At 38.3% G+C, this 24,120-nt stretch overlaps 1 protein-coding gene across 1 annotated transcript in view; it reads right to left on the reverse strand.

Moving 5' to 3' along the window:
• Nucleotides 1–20,925, reverse strand: part of FIGN (fidgetin, microtubule severing factor) — a 190,710-nt gene extending 169,785 nt beyond the window's left edge. The window contains exons 1-2 of the mRNA XM_089660101.1: nucleotides 20,555–20,925; nucleotides 19,694–19,864 (exon numbers count right to left, since the gene is read on the reverse strand). Coding sequence (XP_089516227.1) covers nucleotides 19,694–19,718 — 25 coding nt within the window. The 5' untranslated portion in view covers nucleotides 19,719–19,864; nucleotides 20,555–20,925. The remainder of the gene's footprint in view (nucleotides 1–19,693; nucleotides 19,865–20,554) is intronic.
• Nucleotides 20,926–24,120: the final 3,195 nt, after the last annotated feature.

Raw genomic sequence — 24,120 nt, forward strand, 5'->3', positions numbered from 1 at the left:
CGTCATACAAAAAATAGAGATATAGATGAGGGAATTACCATCTTGCACAAGATTAGCAAGCATATACACAAGTCACACATAGTAAAGGGCATGTGAACCCTAACCCATTTTAGGACAGAGTCACTTTAGGGCATAAATTGCGCTACTGACAGGATAACCAGGTGAAAATAAAGGCAAAAAGCAAAAAAAAAAAATGAAAATACAAATGCAGCCACCACATTTATAGACTGGTAGGCTGCAATATATTGAATTTTTGTTTTTTCAGTTTAGATATGTTAAGAGTTGACTATTGAAGAAGCTGTAAAACCCAACTCCAGGAAACCTATAAACTCCTCTTTGGGGTTGGTCTTCCACCACACTGCAAGGGTTAACGAGTTACCTGCTTGTGTATATAGCAGTTTTCTTACCCGATATTCCACTTTTCAGGCATTCCCGTCTACTCTGATAGTGGATTATTCCTCTGCATCCTCACATCCAATGCAGAGCTCCTGCACCAGTCTTGATGACATAGGAGGAACTTAGACTGCTGGAGTGTAGGGATGAAGAGGCTGTAGGGACTAGTCTAGCATACAGAGGAGCCTACAGAAGTGGAGGGTCAGGTAAGCATAAGTTCTTTACCATGCAGCTCTGTATTCATTAATACAACCTTCAATGTATCTTTTAATGCTAACAGTGTATGTACCTTAATTTGATCTACTACCAACCTCTTGCAGTCTCTGTACTACAAATGTTGCACTAGGGGAGACAGAACAGCACAAGGAGTCAATTAGTTGTGCTGCAGTGCATGAAGCATGCTGAAAGGAGGAGAGAGCAAAGTGACAGAAAGATGTGCTCATCAGTCTTCTGTTTCTCCTTTCACTGTCCTACCATAGGGTGGGGGGTGGGGAGGACACCCATAAGTGTTACTGATCTACAAAAGAGAAAATAAAACCCCCTTCCATGCCATAAAAGACTGAATGGCATGGCAGAACTGTGTAAATCTCAGAGCTGCATGAAAACACAAATCCATTGGAAGGTAAAACAGCCCCCAGATATGTATTTGCATGGAAGTCAGCTTTAAATAGAGAGAATTCGTATTGGTTTGGTATCGTTACTTTTCTTTGTACTTAGCTCTGTCCTACACTATTCACTAAAGACCAGTTGATTCAGCATTTGGATACATTTTATTGTATTGTCAATTTTTTGCACTGTAGTTAATTACACACATAAATCCTCATTTGTATTTGCTTAATAAAAAAAGTTGTAATGTTGTTAATGCTGGCTACCAAAGATATAAAGCTTAAAAATAAAAATCTAAAGCAAAAGAAAAAAAATATCAGCTGTGTATTACACAACGTCAAATGCAAGAAAGGACCATGTAGCAACAAAAGGCTCTATAGTGCGGCGTGCAAAGCAAACATTGATCCATACCTGTGCTGAGGTAGATGAGTACCTATGATGTAACAGATGATGAAATCATTGACTAGACCTTGCAAATTTAACATGGTCATTGCCAGAAGGATCAACACTACCAGCAACAGAGTACATAAATATGAAAAAAAGAAATCTGTATTAATTAGACCAACAATTAAAGTTGCCAGTCAAAACAACATAAAGAGCTAATTCTGCTTATCCAAAGCCAGATTGAACATCTTAAATGCAGCACTAAAAATATTCAACTACTATAATAAATATTAATAATAATGACTTAAATGGCCATAAATATTACTCAAACTCATTTCGTGGCAATGAAGGTAGATTAATTCTCTGCAACAAATGAAAGTTAGACAGGTCATGCAATTAACTTTAAAGTGCATTTCCATATGTTGAGAAAAAAAAACTTAACCGGTTCAGCTACACACATTATAGGACTGATTTGCTAAAGGAGGATATGCTGTACACAGTCTCATGCTAACCATACATTAGCCAAAAAATAATTTGAAAAATAATTTCGTATAACAAACAGTTGTGAGAGAAATGTAATGACCAAATGTCGAACAATAAATCGTTCAATGGACAATGAGTAAATGAATCAGTTTTTCATTCGTTTTGTCATATATGCACAGTACGAACAGTTTGAATTTTAATGGGTGAGAAACACATTAATCTTTCAATTTAGTGTTCGTTCAACAGAAGTTTTCTATGGGGTTCCTTCGATTTTTTTGGCTCTAAAAAATGATAATCTATTTAGGCCCATTAACTGGATAAAAAAGGAATAGATGGTCCAAATGACAGATTTTTCATCTAGTGTATGGGGACCATAAGAGCTATTTCACACATAGTGACTACTGTTTCCTTTGTGTCTCATTCACATTGCAATGCAGCCCAAAGCAGCACTGAAGCATGCTGAAATAAATAACACACATATTGCACTTTACAGAATCATATGGTGCTGTACAGCAACACAATGTCCCACGCTGCTGTACAGTGCCATATGATTCTGTAAAGTGAAACATTTTATTTATGTATTTCAGGAACTTATATAGCGTTGTCAATTTATGCAGCGCTTTACATATATATTGTACATTCACATCACTCCCTAACCCTCAAGGTGTGTACAATCTAAAATCCCTAACTTACATTCATACATACACATACTAGGGCCAATTTATACAGGATCCAATTAACCTACCAGCATGTCTTTGGAGTGTGGGAGGAAACCAGAGTACCCGGAGAAAACCCACACAGGCACAGGGAGAACATGCAAACTCCAGGCAGATGGTGCCGTGGTTGGGATTCGAACCAACGATCCTAGTACTGCCAGGCAGAAGTACTAACCACTTAGCCACTGTGCTGAAACGTGTGCATTTTATCGCAGCATGCTGCAGTGCTGCTTTGGGCTGCATTGCAATGTGAATAAATATAAGTTTATACAAAAAAATAAAAGTAAAAAAGAAAAAATAAAGTTTATACAAATACAAAAAAGGGAGCTGGGTGTGTGCTCCACTGAATTGCACATCACACTGCCTCCTACTGCAGTCGGGAACGGACAGTCAGCAGAGAGGTACAGCGCTCCATCAGCTCTTTGTTCCTGTGTGAGTGCAGCCTAAGTGAATGAGCTGATATTGTACTGGCTCCAATCATCCAATCATGTGTGAGACAACTTTTTTTTCTTGCACATATTTGGGCATCCTTTGCAAATTGAATTTGCACTTAGCTGCACTTCATTCACTAAGCTAAGTGAAAATTCACTTATCAAAGTGGCAATGCTCAACTCTTAGTAAATCAATTCCATTATGAGGATTTCTAGCACACTTCAATGTGAAGTTTTATCTGCTGCTGTTTCCTTGACACGGACATATACAGATTATTGGAAGTGAGGACTTTCATAGTACCGGCAGCACAAGCTTACAGAGGATGCGTGTGAGAATGCCTTTCCTACATTGCAACCAAGAAATCTAAAGTGGTTCCCATTGCAGAAGTGACTCAGTTAATCACCAATTACTTTTCATCCTGACCACCCTATATTCATAAACAATGCTCAATCAGTCTGCCACCTCCAGACCCATCATTAGGTCTCTAAGAAGTGCTACCAAAAAACAGTAAACATTTGTGGAAAAGTAAGCAACCCTTTTTTTTACTTGCCCCAGTATACAGAGCAGTAGGGCCAATCGCAATAAAATTTTAGGCTAACATATACAGTATATCTGAGATAAGGAAAAAAACTCCTGCGCTCAATGGAACACCTATTAATAAGCAGCACACACTCGCCTCAACCACAAGGAAAGAACATAAAAATACAAAAAATAGTGCAGCGCTAACAACCTATACTAAAATACAAATGAGATAAATGGAAATATCACATATAGAATGCACAATAAATATTCAGTGTTAGGTGCTCATAAAATGAATACTATGTGCAGTAGTCCATAAATGCCAATGATGGTGAAAAATCACAGCAAAACTCTGTGAGGTGATCACAGTGCCACTCAGTGTGCGGTCAATCCACAGATGGCCAAAATGGCCCCTCACCTCCTTGATGCGACCCACTGGGCCAGTTTTAATAATAACATGAATATAAATAAAATGCCCACTCACATGTAAAATGACACTCTGAGGAAGTCACGTGGATCGTGACGTAAACGCGTTAAGGTACGCACTGACATCATTTCCGGTGGCGCGGTGACGTCATTTCCGGCGTCGGCGCCATTTCTGGAGGGATTGTGGAGCAAGTGGAGCTGCATGCATTTCTTAGCATGAGAACCATGGAAACACACCCATGATATGGGAAAAAGCTGATCTTTGTCATTTTACATGTGAGTGGGCATTTTATTTATATTCATGTTATTATTAAAAACTGGATTACACTATGGAGGATCTTCTTTGTTTTTAATGGTATCTTAAACGGTTTTGTGGAATCGAGTACCTAGGAGATAGGAGAATATATTGGAGGGATCTATCCATACGTTCCATCCTTTGATGATACCTTATTGGGTGTCACCTACATAGCTGTTTGGCCCAGTGGGTCGCATCAAGGAGGTGAGGGGCCATCTTGGCCATCTGTGGATTGACCGCACACTGAGTGGCACTGTGATCACCTTACGGAGTATTGCTGTGATTTTTCCCCATCATTGGCATTTATGGACTGCTGCACATAGTATTCATTTTACGAGCACCTAACACTGAATATTTATTGTGCATTCTATATGTGATATTTCCATTTATCTCATTTGTATTTTAGTATAGGTTGTTAGCGCTGCACTATTTTTTGTATTTTTATATCTGAGATAAGAATTACATCTTGCCACATGGTCGGAGAACTCTGTAGGCTAGTTATGTTCCCGTAAAGTGGTTCTAAAGGAAGAAGGTTTTTGTTTTATTTGCCTTAATGCATTCTATGCACTACAGTAAAAAAAAATTTCTGCCTGCTGCACCCCTCCCCCAGCTCCTCCTTTACATGAGGCCAAACTCGATCCAGTGATATGCATGAAAGCAGAGGTTTGCTCAGCTTTCTACCTCCTAATTGGCTCAGAGACAGCAGGCAGGAGCCATTGGCTCCTGTTACTGTCAATCACAGCCAGTGAGAAGTAAGGGGGGGGGGGGCTGTACCTTCGCTCTGTGTATCAATGGACACACAGAGTGGGGTTCAGGAATGAGCATGCACTCAGCAGGGGTTGGGGGAGCCAGGAGCACCGGCAGGGGACCACAGCAGAAAAGGAATGGGGCTGCTCTGTGTAAAACCTTTCCACAGAGCAGGAAAGTATAACATTTTTGTTTATTAAGAGAAAAAAAAAGCATTTACAAAAACTTTAATACGTTTGTTCTAAGCACAAAGTGCTGTAGTCACCAGCAGTTAGGATTTATCTCTTTCTGAGTAAGTTTCCATGGGTTACTGAATCTCGTACGGTTACCCTACTTTGCAATGTGCATGCTCTGCATTTTACAGATCTTTCCAAGAACGAAATTTTCTCTACTGAATCAGCAGCACGCGTGTATGATTGCTCTATACAAGGAGGCTGAACGAGGTAAATGGAAACTCCATGCAATATGCATTCAACTGATCCCAGTTTAGAAGTAGAAATAGAATACACAGACGGTCATTAACCACAAATCACTAGACTTTACAAACATTAGATACTTCTTCTGGGTTAGGTTTATTCCTGTATAACACAAGTGTTTACAGAAAGAAAGTAAATTACCTCATACATTTACCTACTGAAATAAGCTGGACCTAAGCAAACTATCTCCAAAAAAAATAGATAAAAAGATATAAAGGCAACAAGCTAGGGCAGCTCTGTGTATCTGCTCCTGTTTTCAGACCTTAAAGTGTTACGTGTTACTAAACCCAGAACAGTAAAATCGGTCTGTATATACAGTAAAGCATGCTTGTTATACTCACTGTGGAACCTAAGGGGTTAATCCTTCATATTATGTAAAAAGGCTGTGTGATCCTGTCTTCTCTGACCCCCCCCCCTTCTACTGTTTCCAATCCATCTGCTGATAGTAAAAAGCTCTCAGAGGTACTCTGCACGTGCCCAGTTTAGTATGTATTGCTAAAGGGGACTTTTATTTTTAGGGGGGGGGTACTTGAGGGTGCACAAGGCCAATTAGCACTGTTCGGACAGTGGGTCAGGGGTCTTTCAGCCTCATAAAGCAGTCAGAGGAGAATGAAAACTCCCCCTACAAGCTTTTACCAGTGCTCAATCTGGCACTGATAGAAGCCACAAGACTGCTATATACTGCTGATGAGAAAAGGTATTTAGCTGTTTTAATTGACTAAAATAATTGCATCTCCATGTTCTGTGTACTGTGGGAGACCAGATATAGTGAATGCAGGGTCCTGGGTTTAGTAACACTTTAAGCCCATTCATACTTTTCTATTCCTGTGCATTCTGTTAACGTGTGTTGTGTCGAGCACTGACGTGTTGTTTTAAAACAGATCATTCCGTTTGAATGGGCGAAATTGTTTGGTTTGCTGCAAAACATGTGTCAGAGCTGTGTTGCCAAAAAAAAGGCACCGCAACATGCAAATGCTCTTAATATGCATTAATGTGTGCTACGATTGCGTGTTACTACAATGCAAACGTGTCATTTTGTCCCAAAACCTTATAAACCTAACAGCTCAGCATGGTCTGATCATCAAAGAGGATTTTATTTTTTGAACAACTTAAGACTTAAACATGCATGTTTAAGTTGCAAGTGTATGTCTGAAGCTTATGTCCAAAACCAAACAACACACAAATCAAAGCTAATTTTTTTAAAAAATACAGTACATATGCACGCAAGGGGAGGTTGTTGGATTGAGTTTCAGGCACCACTGTCTACCAGCTCCTCCATGAGCACACATGTTTGCTTTGGCCTAAAATACACATAGGGGTTGATTTACTAAAATTAGAGAGTGCAAAGTCTGGTGCAGCTCTGCACGGTAGCCTATCAGCTTTTAACTTATTCAATTAAGCTCTGGCCAAAAAAAACTAAACTGGAAGCCGGTTTCTATGCAGAGCTGAACCAGATTTTGCACTCTCCAGTTTTAGCAAATCAACCCTAGATAATTTATACTTACTGAGAAGGGAGAAGCAAAGGTGTTCCTAGGTGAGATAATATCATTGAGGAAAAAATAGTAATCTTAAAGACTTGTCCAAATAGCTGTTCCCACCACATAGCAATGTAAGAACTATGGGACAAACTGATTTTTCAGGATGGAAGAACATGCTCAGCATACAATTAATAATGTAGGGTGATACCAGTGTAGATGAATATGCAGAATGATGGGTAGGGGAGACACTATTATTGTATAGCAATCATTTATACATTTAAGTGGCTAACTGGTTAGCACTTCCACCTGGCAACACTAGCTTCATTGGTTCAAATCCCAAGCACAGCACCACCCGCCTGGAATTTGCATGTTCTTCCTGTGCCTGCATGGGTGTTCTCCATGTACTCCAGTTTCCTCCCACACTCCAAAGACATGCTGGAAGGTCAATTGGCTCCTGTATAAATTGGCCCTAGTATGTATGAATGTGATTAGGGACAGTAGATTGTATGCTTCTTGAGGGTTAGGGACTGATGTGAATGTACAATATATCTATATATCTTAGATTGTAAGCTCCAAGGAGCAGGGCCCTCCTAACCATCTTGTATTGAACTGCATTGTTGCTGTATTGTCTCCCATTATATTGTAAAGTGCTGAGCAAAGTGTTGGTGCTGTATAAATCCTGTATAATAATAATATATGTAAAGTGCTGCATAAATTGATGGCGCTATATAAGTACCTTTAAAATATAAGTAGGGCGGCACAGTGGCTTAGTGGTTAGTACGTCTGCCTTGCAGTAAATAGGTCATGGGTTTGATTCCCAACCATGGCGCCGTTTACATGTTCTCCCTGTGCTTGCGTGGGTTTCCTCCGGGTGCTCCGGTTTCCTCCCACACTCCAAAGACATGCTGGTAGGTTAATTGGATCCTGTCTAAATTGGCCCTAATATGTGTATGTATGAATGTAAGTTAGGGACCTTAGATTGTACACCCCTTGAGGGTTACGGACTGATGTGAATGTTCAATATATATATGTATAAAGTGCTGCGTAAATTGACAGCGCAATAGAAGTACCTGAAATAAATAAATAAATGTAGGAAAATCTTGACAATGACTTTCTCTTATTTTTTCCCTTTTGGAATACAATATTTTAATATATGAGTTTGATAATTCATAAGATAAAAAAACCCAGTGAATTCTGCAGTGTTTTCTCAAGTAGTGTATATCAGTCCTACCCAGTTCACCCCTGTTGAAGTGCAGAACACCAACCTCTATAATGCTATAAAGAGGAGGAGAAAGAGAGATGTTTTAAAGTCCTAATACACTTCCTTTCCTAGAATAACAATGCTGCTTGTTCATAGATACAGTGTAGCGAGAGGTGGATTTACTAAAGGCAGTTTGCAAGTGCAGTTGCACTCTTTTCCCCAGAGCAAAGTAATTGTGCTAAAGCCCTGCTGATTTCCATTATCCAATCGTGTGTTTTTTTATTTCATCTGCTTGAGTATTCTTTACAAAGTGAAGCTTTACCACATTTACTATGCACCAGGGAAATGTGTACAACTGCACTTCTGCACTTGCAAAGTGCACAGTCACAAGATCCTAACCACCGAATCTGAGGACCAGTATTTTAATTAAACTTCACTATATTAAACTCTTGATCTTAAGTTTAGAGAACCTTAAAAACATCAATAAAGCTGTGCAGATCTCATTTGCATAGACAAAAAGTTTTTGTTTCATTTTACCTTATTAATCAATATTCATTGTGTCAACAAGCGAAATAATTATTCATTTTTTTAATTACCTGTTGTACAAGTTTACAGTAAAATACCTGCAGCATGGATAATGCTCTTTACTGGATTGCAACTGTATTACACAAGTAATGTCAAAAGGCATTATACACCAATTCCCACGCAGATAAAAAAAGACATTTAGCAGGTATATATAAAGTGTTTCTGAGCCAACCAAACCATTTAATCACGCTTGTATGACATACTTGTTTATGTCCAAGCATTTCTGATTCATTCAAAAAAAATGTTTGCAAGTAGAGATTTATTCTCTACTTACTCAGGTGGATGGCTGAGTAATCATTGACAGTTCTTACTTCATTACCTTCTATTGTAGATCCAAAAGTTGCATGAAAGCAGCTTTACAAAAAGGGAAAGTCTAGCTAAGATACCTTTTCTATTCTCTGAGAACCAATGAAAGGAGCTGTGCTAACAGCCGGCCCAGCCTAGGCCGACAATTTCAGACTTGGGCTCATGCTACATACAACCTTTGACTATTCTGCAAAAGATAGGACTCAAGCCAACAAAGCTTAATACATTGTTAAAACATATCTAATGAACCACTTCACCCACTAAAATTCTTGTAGCTCTGTTGCTCTTTGTGATTCAACTTGCACTTCTGCCATGTTGATCGTGTATCACCTACATAATCACTGGGCTGTGGAAAAGCATCTTCATACTACTTTCCTAAACTCTCTTACTCCTGTAAGCTACCTGCACACTACTCTTTTCAGCTCAGTAGTGCCTAAAAACATGTTAAATTGACAGTCCAGTGAAACCTAATATTCCAACCAAGTTCTTGTAGAAAACCTTCTACTCTTCGTCTGTTGTCTGATGTGAAATCTAATCTAAAACAATATATTTGAGATTTTTATGTTAGTTATATTTGAAAATACATCTAATGTTATTTAAAAACTGTGAAAGTAGACCAAAGGGTGCTAATATGTTTGTGGAAAAGGGACATTCCTTTGAGGAAAGCAAGGTACACATTTTGGAAATAGAGGACAACTGGTTCACAAGAAGCATGAAAAAGGTCATCTACGTCAAACTGGGACAACCATCCCTGAACAGGGGTAGGGGCCTTGGACACCATCTATCTTTCACATATAATGCCATTTGAACAGCTCTACCCCAGCAATTTGACAACCACTAGCACCTTTAGACATGTAAATCAAGAAATAAACACCTACCAGACTGTCTCAAACCAAGGATGGGATTATGTAACTATAAGAGGGGTATCTATAACTTTCACGGCTCTCATCCTGCTCTTGGACAAACAACATCCACACATTTCATGATGATTGGATTAAGATGCCTGTGCTACCTATAAATGCTGGGATATCTTTCCAACACTCATTAAAATTAAGTTTAAAAGGGCCATGGGATTGCCAGAGGCAACAACATCCTATTAGTATAGTCAAAAATTGAGAAGAACAAGATGGACAATTGAAGTGCTTTTGCTGGCTTGTTCTCAAGTTTTGGATCACTAGAGTTGAAGAAGTGGTTTGGAAAGGATACGAAATGTCTTTAACATTACAGAACATTCCAGTTGAACATGACTTACTGCTAGCTCGATCACGGGGGTGATTTTTTTTGACCTGCAATAGCCACAAACAGCAGTAAAATCAGCTTAGTGATGAGATGCCAGCACTTGCTTTATTTGCTTGTGTATTCTCTTTTAAAGAATAAACTTTACAACTTAAAAAAAAAAAATAACACAAACATTGGAAGTTACAATACCATTTGAGAGTCAATTTTGCAGTCACAGACAAAAGTGTTTCAAATAGTTTAAACTGCCTGAGGAAATTAACATATTCATCAACCTTCACCACAAAACATATGTACACAATTAGCAAAACATTACCATTTGTAAATAGCAAGTCACTGCAAGTCAGAGCAATAAACTCCTGCCACTCACATGGGACCTTATATGACAGAGCTGATAAAAACTGGCTTTAGGCTTTTTTTTTAAGTTAGTTAGCAAATACTATATGTCACATGTACAAAAAATAAGAACATTACTGAAAACCTTTTACACTAGAAGCAGGATCACATATTAAAATAATACATAAATTAACTTTGCATTTAACACTCTTGATGACATTATCCATCAACCAAGTGAAAAATAAGCAGTTTTAACACCTCTTATTTGGGTCTCTGACTGTAGCTGCACAGAGACAAGAGCTCTAGATATTGAAAATAATTATTCAAAATGGTGGCCTCCAGTGGGAATTTAGCATTAACACTGTAACATGAATCTGATAGGCTAAGCAAAACAAACAATTTAATCAGTTTAGAACAGCACTGCAAGAATTATTTTCTTGGTGACAAATTTAAAGTATATTTAACCTCAAAATGAAGCAATTTATCTATTGCAGTCTACCAGTCCTTAAATAACAAAGGTGCATTTGTTTATTGTTTTTTTTTTTTAGGATAAGTACATTTTCTTCAAGTACAGAAAGATACCTGTTAATCCTGTCAGAAATTCAGTGCTCTTGTAATTGTGGGGTTTATTTACTAAAGCTGGAGAGTGCAAAATCAGGCTCACTTCTGCATATAAACCAATCAGCTTCCAGGTTTTATTGACAAAGATTATTTGAACAAGCTGAGGCTAGAAGCTGATTTCTATGCAGAAGTGTGCCCAATTTTGCACTCTCCAGCTTAATAAATAAACCCCTGTGTACTGACTTGAAATCTCAGACAATGTTATTGGCCTTCACATCTATTTTATGAAAACTACAGTACACCTCCTCCCCATATGATGGCGGTCAGGAGAGTGGGGTGTATTGATAATTCAAACCAGGAGAACAGCCTAGGGTGACAATGCTGCTCCTCCATTGAAACAGTGTGAGTGATCATTATCACCCTGGGACAGAGAATCTATTAGTGCCAGGATCATCTGGGTGAAAATAAAGGGAGAAAACTGGGAAAGGCGAAGGTAACATCTAAAGACATCTATAGAAATTTGTGTTTTTGAGATTAGATATGGGTTTAAATGTGGGCAGTTGCTACTTCTGCCTTGTGGCACTGGGTTCCTCTGTTTGAATCCCACTATGAACGCTATTCTTCATGAAGTTTGCATGTTCTCCCTGTGCGTGTCTGGGTTTTTTGCCAGGTACTCTGATTTCCTCCTACTTGCCAAGAACATGATGGTAGGCTAATTGGCATCTTTCTAAATTGTATGTGTGTGCATGTGAGATAGGGACCTTAGATTGTAAACTCCTCAATGGCAGAGACTGATCTGAATGTACAGTACGTAAATCACAGACAATATATAAATACTTGTAATAAATAAATACATATGTTTTAATGGATTGTTTGTTACCAAAGTAGAGAACAATCCAAAAATAAATGACACTAAATATTTTATTTTGTATACATTTTCGGTTAATTTCAGCCAAAACGTATTTTAATGCCTTTTATTTTATCATGGAAGGGATGAACAATTGTACGCTGTAGTCATACATTAAAAAAAAAAATAATTAAAAAGAGTAAAAACCAAAACAAACAAACTGCAAAGCCAAACAAACAAAACAACCCTCCACAGGCAGATCAAGGGAGAAAATACACCTATATAAAAGACGACGAGATGCTACGGTCAAATGCAATAATTATTTTTGGTATAAGCTTTGTTTACCAGTCCAACAGCATGGGTGAAGAGTGCTTTCTATGACCACTTTGCTATTATATGAATAAAAGCAGCACCTGATGAATGTCAGGGCACAATAAGTGCCAAGCATCACAAGCAAATATCATGAAAACCTCATGAAAAAGATATTTAACTTAGAATTTGCATGCATGTATAAATAATAAATATTAATAAAAAATAATATTAATATGGGTCATAATATGCTGTAAGCAGGCAGACTAAATCATAAGCAGGTGAGTACAAGAATAAGTACAATTTATTTTAAGATGTTGATGCAATGTTGAACAATGATATTGTGCTATAACCAGTAACATCATAATTTCAGTTGATTGTACTCAGATCACGGGTAAGGGTATTCTGATCGGTTACTCTGTATTATTACACTTTGTACATTCTTGTTGCTTTAATACATTTGCACATCTGATTGAGGGTGACTGCCATCAGCTATGGTTAAGCTTTGTACTGAGCTATATAATGCTAAAGCATTATCAATAACATGGCAAGATTGTTCTCCGGGAACATGAGCACAGAAATAATTGAAACCTGGCTGATTTTTCGAAAAATATAGCATCATATGTGGCAGGCTGCTTGTAAATCATTTATTAGGTAAAGCATCTCTAACTTGTATGGACGGGGTTAAGTGAAGTCATTCCAGGTCGTTTTTTCATGTGACATAATTTAACCTTCTCCCTGCAAACAGGTATCATGCAAAACTATTTTCCTTATGAAATATTTACCAACCCAGTTCCATCATAAGTGCCATACAGAATTGGGGGCTAAAGGGGCTTTTCTATATTTAAGCAACATTTTAACCCCTCTTGTACCAGTGTAGGAGATACAACTGGTTAGCCTGTACAACGATTGCTAAACTTGCTAAGTACATAATGTCAAACAATTGCAATAATGGTGTGGGTTTTAGTATGAAGACAACTAGAAACTAGATACCATGATGATCAGATTACCAGGTCGGGTGAAGTGCCATGTGATGATCCGGTAGGGTAGGGTACCATGCGATGAGCTGGTAGGGTGGCGTGCCATGCGATGAGCTGGTAGGGTGGAAAGCCATGTGATAAACAGGTAGGGTGGAATTCAACGCATTATGCAAGTAGCATGGAATGTTTTGCAGTAACCAGGTGGTGATGGGTGGAAATATGATAACCAGGTAGAGTGGCAGTGAATGGGATAATCCGATATAGTTTGGGTGAACGCAGTAACTAGATAGGGTGGGGTGTTGCAATAACCAAGTAGGGCAGGAGTAAATCTTTTAATCAGGTAGGATGGGGTGAATGGGATTACCAGGTTGGGTAAAGGTCAATGGATTACTCAGGCAGGGTGGAAGTTAAGATACAGGTAAACCAAATGCACTGAGAAAACTGTGCTATGTACAAAAGTGTTCTAGTGAGTCCCTGTTGTAAAAATCACAATGATCCATATCTCTAAAGAAGAAAAATCTGTTTGAAATGGAAGTGGAACTACTGGTGCTGATGCTGAGAAACAGCTGTTCTTAGAGCTTTCTGCAGAAATTGCCGAGATCTGTATATGATCACTAGTAAAAAAAAAAATTGTACCAGGAAGTTAAATGCTTCATAAAACCTCATCAGAAAACCTTTTCAGTTCACTACTCAGACCACAGATCACACTTATGATGGCCAAAATAAAAAAAAAATCAGACATTTGTGGTCTTTTAAAATAAAAGCGGTTGCCAAAAGAATTACCACTCAATTGTTCTGCAACTACAGCTAAAATGCAACTTCATCTAACAGATGCATGACTGTCAATTGTAGAATTTCTTCCATGGACACCAGCTTGCACATTCAAATTCATAAAAGTAGTGAGGGGGAGGTGAACAATACTGCCCTGAAGAACTGGGGTTCAAGGTACACATCCCACCAAGGTCTCTTTCTGCTTGGAGTTTATCCATTCTCCCGGTGTTTATGTTTCTTTCGTCCGGGTTTCTACCACTATTCAAAAACCTGCAGCTAGGCGATAACGCTTAAACCTTGAAGAGATAATAACACACTTAGCCATGGCAGTGAATAGGTTAAAAACACTGGATTGCAGTAAGCATGCTGCCATGAAAGATTTTGCCCATCCAAGGTCCATTATGTGACAAATCCCATGCTTTAGAATGATTCTTTCATACAGAGCAGTGTCAAAAAAAATCCTCTTTTGTTCAGGCAAAACAAAAACAAAGAATTAGCAGCAGTTTGTGTCTAGCTGTGAACTAAGTTAATATACACAGCTACTGAGGATGTGAATACAGGGGCTTTGCAGCAGCAGCAGCCAACATGCTCATGCTGAAGTAATTATAACACATTTTCGTATTAGCATTTCCTAATTGCAGGAAATTAGACTCATGCTTTATTAGGACCAGCATTTCATATATAAAGAAAAAAATTGAGACAAGATGTGAATACCCTTTAGCATAATATAAAATAAATAGGCTTAAGTATGGAAGTTTAAGAACCATCGGGAAAGGTTCTACATCAGATACAATAAGAGGCATTGTAAATAACTGGAGTTCTACACAATTGATTCTATAGAACCAATCTGACATTAAAAAATATGTTTAATATATATGTTTAAATAAGGTAAAACATGAAGGCTATAGCTAAGACCACTATGGAGGTTAGAGTACACATACCTACATATGCTTTATTGCTTATAGTGGAAATGCACTTTGCTGACCCATTCAGCGAAACAGACTAAAGAAATTAGCTGGCGGACCTATGCGTTCACCACTTTTTTCTTTGGTCATTGAAACGAGTGCACATTTTTTTTTTAAAAACGCTCTCACTTATTTGCCAATGAAAGATGCGCTGCCACCGTAGCAACCTGCGGAAAAAACCTTTAGCCGCTGACACACGCTAACCTTTACACCATCCCCAGACAACTTAATATTGAAAGTCCCGTACATAAGACGTACTTCGTGGAGTATCTTTATTTTTACAAGCTAATCAGATTATTTTACATAGACTCTAGTTTTCAAAGCACACGCTAGATTCACTCAACCGGCGTCTAACTTTGAAGAGTTTTAAAAATGGCGTTAGGCTCTTGCGCTGAACACAAGGCAATGAGTAAATTTGGCAAACATTTAGATATTGTAAAAAAAAATGTAAATGCTTATCGCTTCTGTCATATGTAGCATATTTATGGTGAATTGCAAGCACCTAGACTTTCTGCTGAGGTCAGGACAGGTTAACGCAGACTGTCCCAGAATCCCTCACTTTCCATGGCCTATAATAATTAATTCTTTCTTAATGATCGGAGGAAACACCAACCACTGTACACGTTTGCCCATACACAGGACTATGTAATTGCGCTGCTGTTTTGACATCTCTGTTCCAGCTTTTATCCGTGTTTTAATAAACGGAAGTATAAAAGAACATCTTCCGTAAATGTTCAGACAAACCCAATATTTCTGCTGCAGGGAATCACAGTAAAGGATTCTGTACTCCTGTACTGCTCGGGGAAAACATCTTTTTTTTTTTTAACGTAACGCTTCATTATCCCATGTACTGAATTCTCATTGTGTAGATCCATTTTCTGGAGTTTTACAATGAATGAGTCAGGAAAAAGAATGTACAGGTCTATCAATTATTCAAGTGCAGATAATCAGAAGCATACTGGACTTTAATGCCTCTCCAGAGTGTCTATGCAAAAGGGCTGCTTATCTCCCCCTAACTTAAAACAAAATCAATATATCATGATATAATCCATAATCACCAATAATGCTTTAAAAAAATGCAGATTACCATGCATGTTGCCCTGGAATTTGTTAGCTGCACCAATGGCAGCAAAGTGTTAAGAACCACACTCTAATTTAAAGCTTGTCCCTTTGGGAAGGTCCTGCAAAGTTTGCTCCCTTAACCCTTGTGCTGCCAGGGAAATCCTACATTAGCTTCTTTATTTCTTTGTCTCAATGTATTGTAAACTGAATGTAAACTGATAATCATCATGTTACGCCATGGGCGGCTCAAGAATCAAGATTTTACTTTTCTACAGCTATGTTGATTAGCTGATTAATTGTTGATTAGGAATGCGGCAAGATCAATCATTTTCTCCAGCTCGGCATGAATACTTGCCGCTAATTGAATCTGACAGTCCAGATTTTTCCTTCCACTAAATTTAAAATACAAACACATGCAGGTCTCTCGCAAGGTCTGTGGTCAAAATTAGTTCAACAGTCACAGCAAATCCAAAATGGGCAAGGAGAAAAATTCCCAGCTTCCAACTAGAAGGGAACAAATGAGAGTTGGAAAGGAGGGTTTAACTAAACATGTGAAGATCACAGCAGTAAAACAAAAATCAAGACAGGAAAAAAAAGTGACAATAACACAAAACTATATTCTTGCTGTTGCAAACATTACCAGGGTTCCGCCAATAGCCGTACACTGCTTTTTTAAGACCTTCCCCATCCACTATATTGCTCTGATAATTTTAGGTTTTTTAACAAAATCAAGTCTTTAAAATTATTGTGACGTGTGGGATTCCTTATGACATCATACATCAAATTATATTAAACTTCCTTCAACAGAGATCACTATGGGCGATAAAAGAGATATTAAAACACAGTAAATGCTAGGTTTGAAATCCTAATCTATAGGACATAGACACATTATTGCAAAACAGATACTTTTGTCATTAGAAGTCCCTTTGCTGTCATTCTAAAAGTGATGCAAATGGTGTATTTGCAGTCTGCAAACACTGACTGATTGTAGTTTGCATGTTAAGGGGTCAATTTTTCTAGGCCAAAAGTACAAACCTGGTACAAATAATGACATTTGAAATCCCTGTAGTTTTCTATACTCTGCAGCATACGTGCAAAACGGTCAGGTTTGCCATTATTTCGAATATTTTAGAGGCACACAAATTTTATAAATAAATAAATATATATATATATATATACATGCATACACACATACACATATATACGAAAAAAATTCAAAAATCCATAAAACTTTTAAATTTACTTAAATGTATCCAGTCTCTCTCAGCCATATGAAGCAGCATACCCAGACTCTTGTGATAAGCTTCCAGGGTCATTAATACAACACAAACAGTGCAAAATGTGGTTTTAATTTGTGTCACTGCTTCCCCTTTGACAAATGGCTTTTAAATCACCTATTTCACAGCCAGCACTGATATCTCAATGTAAAACACAAACTCATAAAATATGTTTATGCAATTTAAGACACTTCTGTATGTTTTATTTCATAATAACAAAAATGTAGGAGCATGTGCTTAAATATGTAGGTCTCATGGGGAGATCATAAAATATAATTATCTTTTCAGGACAGTTCACTAGTTCATTTATTTAAAAAGCAAGTTCTAAAACTAAATAAAGACATAAAGTAATAAATTCAATTAATGAAAATACTGACAATGTAGCACAGAAATTATAATGTTATAGACCAAAATAAACTGTGCTAGTTATTTATTTATGTTTATTTTTGGCTTATTAAAAAAAAAGTTTTGTTGTTTTTTTATGCAGTCATTTTTTGTGTCTTTCAGTGTCATTGTTTTGTTTGGTTTATTTTAAGCTGCTCCTTATGTTGTTTTCCCAACTTGTTTTATAAATTTGGGATTAAAAAACATCAAAGCAGTGTCCACATAGAAGCCAAGTTTTAGAGGATCAGTTTGACAAGTCGCAGCATGATAGATGTTGTTCTTGATAAACGACTTGTTCAAAAGACACACTGTAGTTTTCATTTCCTGACCAAAACACACTTTTAATTTGCAACAGCAGAGCAGGCAGGAGTGTGAGGCAGTCCCCAATTCCCAACTATTCAGTCCTAAACAAAATACCAGAACTGCACAGCAATGAACAGTCTTTATTTACCCCTGGGAAACTTTAAGAGTATTTTTTCCCCCCACTAATCCTGCACATATTGCAGATAGTGTTGTGTGACGGTGCTGGGTATTAGTTTAGCTAAAGCTTTCAAATACAACCAATTGTGCATTTTTAAAACAAAAAAAAGCACATTGCTTGGAAAGTGTGGATTTATGCCCATACATTCCCATTCACCACCTATAAATAAAATACATTTATTTCCCAGGCAAAATAATAGAAAGCCTTCAAACCTCAATCCTCTCAATTCAACCCCCCCTCATACAGTCCTCTATTGCTGATTTCAAATTTCTAAATGTAATATCCTCCTCATCACCAACAGAAGCCCAATCTGCTCAGAATATATATTACAGCTTTAAGATCACAGAGGGAAATTTCCCATCTGGCAATCAAATTCGCTTCAACAGCTCCGGGAAAAAGGTTTTGCTCTCCACAAAACATTTCCCAGTACAGATTATGTGCATGCAAAATAAACAGACTACTTATTGATCTCTTGAAGTCAACAAGTACCACAAAATGCAAAAAGGCAATCAAATCGGTTTCATTAAATGTCTGGGTGTTTGCCTCCTTTTGTGAGTTAAGCTTTGAAAAGGCAATGTTTGCCAGCAGAGTACAACTATTATTTAATATTGAAAATAAAACAGAAGCTATAAAATTTTAGGCAGTTGGACAATCTCATTAGAGATCTAGGAAATTCATGTCTAACCTAACAAGGCTTCCTAACCATCACAATCCTATTTTACTCTCTGGTAGCTATAAAACACTAAAAAAAAAATAGAATAATAAAAAAAACTCTTTAAATCCTTCATACTCCATCTCAACTGACCTTTAGTATGGAGAGGTGTAGATAAGGAATGAGAAAGAAAGAAAAAAGGTTAAAAAATGTCAGGGGCTATTTTCCTCAAACAACAATTAAAAAGTACAAAAAAAAAACACATCAAAAAGAAACAACATTCACAAAATAACCTTTAGCAACCAGATCATTAAGCAATCAATCACCAGCTATTTCTGAGTTGTAAATAGGATTTTGCCAATTACACTGAAACTGTTATAATGCAATAAAAAGCAAAGAAAAAAAGTAATAACTAAATACATTGTCCAGATTGTTTTAGCCTGCTGTAGATTGTTTGTATTAACTCTTGCTGGTCTAGCCGGAGTTTAAATAAAATAGGTGACCAAGTAGAAACTTGTACAAACATTCTTAAAAAAAAGTGCAAAAAAGTGCAAATAAATAAAAAATGAAAATAAATGATAATAAAATAAATCTAAAAAAGAAGATTAAAATTTAAGAAAATTAAAAAAAAAGGATTAGAAAAATAAATAGGATTGTGTTCACAAGCCTGGAGTATTTGCATTGGATAATGTACAAAGCTCCCAGTTTCACTTTCTTCTACTCATGCTATTAAGCTGTCATTATTATATTACACACATGTGAAGTAAATTCCAAAACTGACATACCATATACACTGGTGCTGCTGATCATGTCTTTGCTGCTAACACAAGCTGTGGAATGGGATATTTCACAAGCAGGAATTCCAAAGGTTGATTTTCATTAAAGCCACTTTTCCTCTTGGCTATCAGATGTCACTGTCTTGAAACGTGGGCCCTTTCGTCAGGTATTCATTTAACCTACATGCATATAATTAAGGTGGGGGAAAGCAGCATCAACACAAGGCAGCTAAGATCACAAAATGGACTAGTTACAAAATAACAAAAAAATATATCACAGAGGTTCTTCGCTTCCTACTGAAAGCAACACGCATGTCACTAATAACACGACTTTATTAAATGAAGTATCTACCCCCCCTGACTTCTACAATATGCCCCACCAGGCTAAGACCAACACCCCCCTTTCACTTACAACGCTGATGGGCATATTTCTCAACTATAGATCCCAAGGTGTTAATAGATCCCACCAATAAACTTTCTTTAGCAGTGATCCACTCTACTGAACTTATGTAAAAGTCTCCCCACACCCTGCTCTTTTATTTATTTTTTTTTGGCAGTTTCCTAAATAATCCATACAATTAAACAGCCTCTGCAACCGAACAAGCCCCCCTACCAGGACTGAGCTGGACTATTGCTAACTCATGCTGCAAAGCTGAAGCCAAGCAAGACACAGACAAGAGCCAAGCTGATGTCCACCGCTGCCTGTCTACTCTACATTGTACATTTCCTGTAAATATTTACAAACTCAATATTTACTGTGTCAATGAATGATCTGGTGTGGCCCCCACTCTCCCCCAAGGTCCATGCAAGCACTCAAGCAACCGAAGCCTTTCGCTGTAGCAGAAGGAGAGATTGCAAATCAGCACTTACCTGCATGTAGGACACTGGAAGGCGATAGGTTACAAGATCATCGATCTGCTGCTGATGAATGGGGGGATCGCTGGAAGTGAAAGAAGCACACTTCATGATTTAGAAACAGCTACTTCTGCACATGCTGCAATCCTACAGAGGACATTCACACTGCAATGTTCGTTTCTTTTTTTTTTTTTTTTGCAGCCACTATGCATGCAAGATTTAAAGGGAAGAGGAAAAAAATAAAAAAAAAAAAGCTTGAAGTTTTTTTTTTAAATTGTGTTTCTGGCATGAAACCCCCTCACCAGGGTCGCAATGTTGTTTTCCTTGTAGGTGGGGGTTGGACTGGTGGAAGCATCAGGCTGCTTCTGATGGATGTGCAGTGGTCACTCCCCTAGTCCCTGCCCCTCTCTCTCTTTCTCTCTCCCTCTCCCTCTCCCTCTCTCTCTCTCTCTCCAGCCTAGGGTATGCATGCTCTGCTAGCAGCTCTACCTCCTCTGTGTTCAGCTCACTGACAGAATGCCTAGCAAGCCAGGCACCATCTATTTCTTGCAGTCATTGAATTGTGCAAAGGACAGGGGCTATCCAGATTTCTGCTTGTGATCACCATTGACTGGCAGAGAAAGAAGAGATGAGAGCAGCACAGGAGGCAGACAACATGCAGCAGGGGGTGTTTACAGAATGGCTGATTGATGGATTCACTCTAACACAGTGGGATCTTCTTTTTTTTTCCCCCCTCTACTAGATCCATGAACAAGCTTTGCAGGGTATTTGCCAGTGATTTAATGCAGTACATGTGCGAGGCTGGAGCAGGTTTTTGCTGCTCTTTTGTCTGGGGTGGGGGGGGGAGTGAAAGGATGAGCTGTTGATGCTGGCAGATATTGCTTAGACCTCGCATAGCACTGTTTATATAGCACAGGGGCTGGAAAAACTGGAGTCGCTTGCAAGAGTGGTTTGTGCGACTGCAGAGTTGTCCAGCAGAATACACGGCTGTCCCGGAAGTTCTCAGGCCACTCTGGTTTTTGCTGGTGATAAGGCGAGCAATGCTAATGAGAATTTGGGACGTTGGATTTCTGGGGTTGTGATCTGTTTCGCAAAAATTGTGGCAAGGGTGTGAGTTATTCATATTTATTTTTAATTTGCAATTGTGGCAAAAATGTGCCTTTTGTTCAAACTGAATGCCTTTTAAACTGATTCTGTAACTAGAATAAAATAATAAAAAAAGACCTGCAAAGAAAGGACTTAGTACTTACCTGTCCCCCTGGCCATGCTGTTGATCTCTGCTCAGTAAAAGATTCTTCTGCACCCAGAAGTGTGTTTGATGCTCGGTCACCCTCTGCACGCTGTGGTTCCATCCACCTGTAATGATTTAGGGGCCAGCGGATGGCACCACAAAGTGTAGAAGGGGATCACGCATCGGATACTTCAGAATGTGTCAGATACAGTCTTCATCAAACCTAACACTTCTGCACCAGTGCAAAGATCTGCAGTGTAGCTGAAAAGAAAGATATTTAATAAAGTTTATGTAAACTGAAAAAAATATTTATTTTTCTTATTTGCTCCCTTTTGGTCTATTAAATATACCATTGGAAGTGTGATATTATTTCAATTTGCCAAGTGCAGCAAAAATAGCTGTACTTCCAGCCAGAAATCTGATAACTTCCTGCACTGTCTGCCCCTGCACTGTCTGCCTCTGGCCAGTTATCACTTTGCCTTGTTCCAAACCATTTCCTTGGACTATAAAACACCTTCCTTGCTATAGAGAAGAGAGGGAGGTGTTATATAGTTCTTGTGTTGTGTATTCCTAACACAATTCCTGTGTTAAGAAGACAACATTGCCAGGTGTGGTTGTCACCCTAGAAAAGGAATTGAGACAATGGCAGGATTGCCAGGTTAAAAAAAAAGTGTGGAAAAAAACAGCCACCACATCTAAGGGCTGTTAAGCTGATATACTAAAAGTGTTGTCCTGGCGTTTAGATTTGTTTTAAGTCTTTTCTTTGTAGGCAAAATTGTACTTTGATCACTCTTGGCAAGACAACAGATTCACTTGATAACTCACCCCCTCCACTGCTCCTGAACTTACACAAGGCTGAAGATCTCCCCAGGCCCCATATGACAGCACTCAGGCTTAGTGATTGTCTCTTCGGGTACCTAAAGCTGCATTGAGGAGTACGGGGAAAGAATGACATGTTTCTGAAAGAACTGGAATTCCAGAGGGTGGAGAGAGTTCTGGGTGGGGGGTTAAAAAAATGGTAAGTGCCTGCAGATGAGTGATGTATCAAGGAAACTACTGTCCAGAATGTACAGATGCACATTAAGGTGCCAAAAAGTTTCCAATATCTGACTACGGTAAGAGTTCTCTTACAAACAGTGATCCTAGAAATGTACAATGCGTACATTGGGGGCACTTTTTTCTGCCTACAGAGAGGTGATGGATGATCACAGCAGCCGCCAGCTTGTTGCTTGGAAAAACATTGGTGATCACCCCCAGAAAATCCATGCCAGCCAATCAAATCTAGTTAAAAAGGCATCACCAGGATGCACCGGGAAATAGTTATATATATATAAAAGTTTCCCCAATTGAACAGTAAATATCAGGATTAGGTGACATTATTTTATATCTGTATGAACGTGTAGTTAGTCAGTGATCTGGTTAAATTTGCCTTAAGCAGCCCTTAGATGAAGCATTTTTTTTGTTCCATCAGAAAGCTGATCGGAAAAAAAAACAACTTGATTCCCCCATCCACACATTCGAGGTGGATGGGGGAATCCTCCACCTGAGCTATTGTACTCAGAAAGCGAGACTTCTCTCCTATCAGAATACATTGATCAGTGCTACAGGCTATAACCTATGGTGCTGGTCGAGTGGGGAAAATCCGACAGTTAGAGAAGTCGATCAGTAGATTAACTTCTGGAAAATCAAAGTGCCAATACATGGATCAAAATTCAGCTGGTTCATCACTCATGTATGGCCAGCTTCAAAGTGTTCGTAAGCACAATCACTAAAATCTCTTATAAGCTTTAACATCTTAATTTCATTTCAAAAGACTTTTTCGATGTTTTGAATTCTGCAGCTTTTGTTATAGTAATACCTGGTGATTCGAGATGAGAGAATCGTCCTGGGTTGGTTTGCAAACCATTTCACAAATCTCGGTCGAAGTTCACACATTTTGTGGCGATCTATACTGAGGTCTATGGGAGGGTGAATTTTATTATTGAAATTCTGTCCATTTGTAGGGATATAAAGCAAGCTGCTATGAAACAACAGGCATGGGAAGCTGGGCACTGCCATGGATGCAATGTACCCATACCAAAAGTAAAAAAAAAAAAAACCCAAAAAACCAAACTCTACCTACACATAATTTTCGGCTTTCCCTAACAGCTTCAACACTCACTGAAAATATGGTTGCCTTGAGCCCACACTTTTAGAGAAAGGGGGCTGAGTCATTCATTCTTTCAAATTATTGGTTCTTGTAGCTTCACTTACCAGGGAAAAGGCTGTGCACTTCATTATAGGTTGTTCCTTATTTTTAATGGTGAACCTGCAAACCTTTCACTCAGAAGTTTGAGAGTTCCTGGGATTC

Source organism: Staurois parvus, unplaced genomic scaffold, assembly GCF_062004578.1.
Source record: "Staurois parvus isolate SC_StPar_1 unplaced genomic scaffold, SC_StPar_1.0 ptg000031l, whole genome shotgun sequence".
Lineage (NCBI taxonomy): Eukaryota > Metazoa > Chordata > Amphibia > Anura > Ranidae > Staurois > Staurois parvus.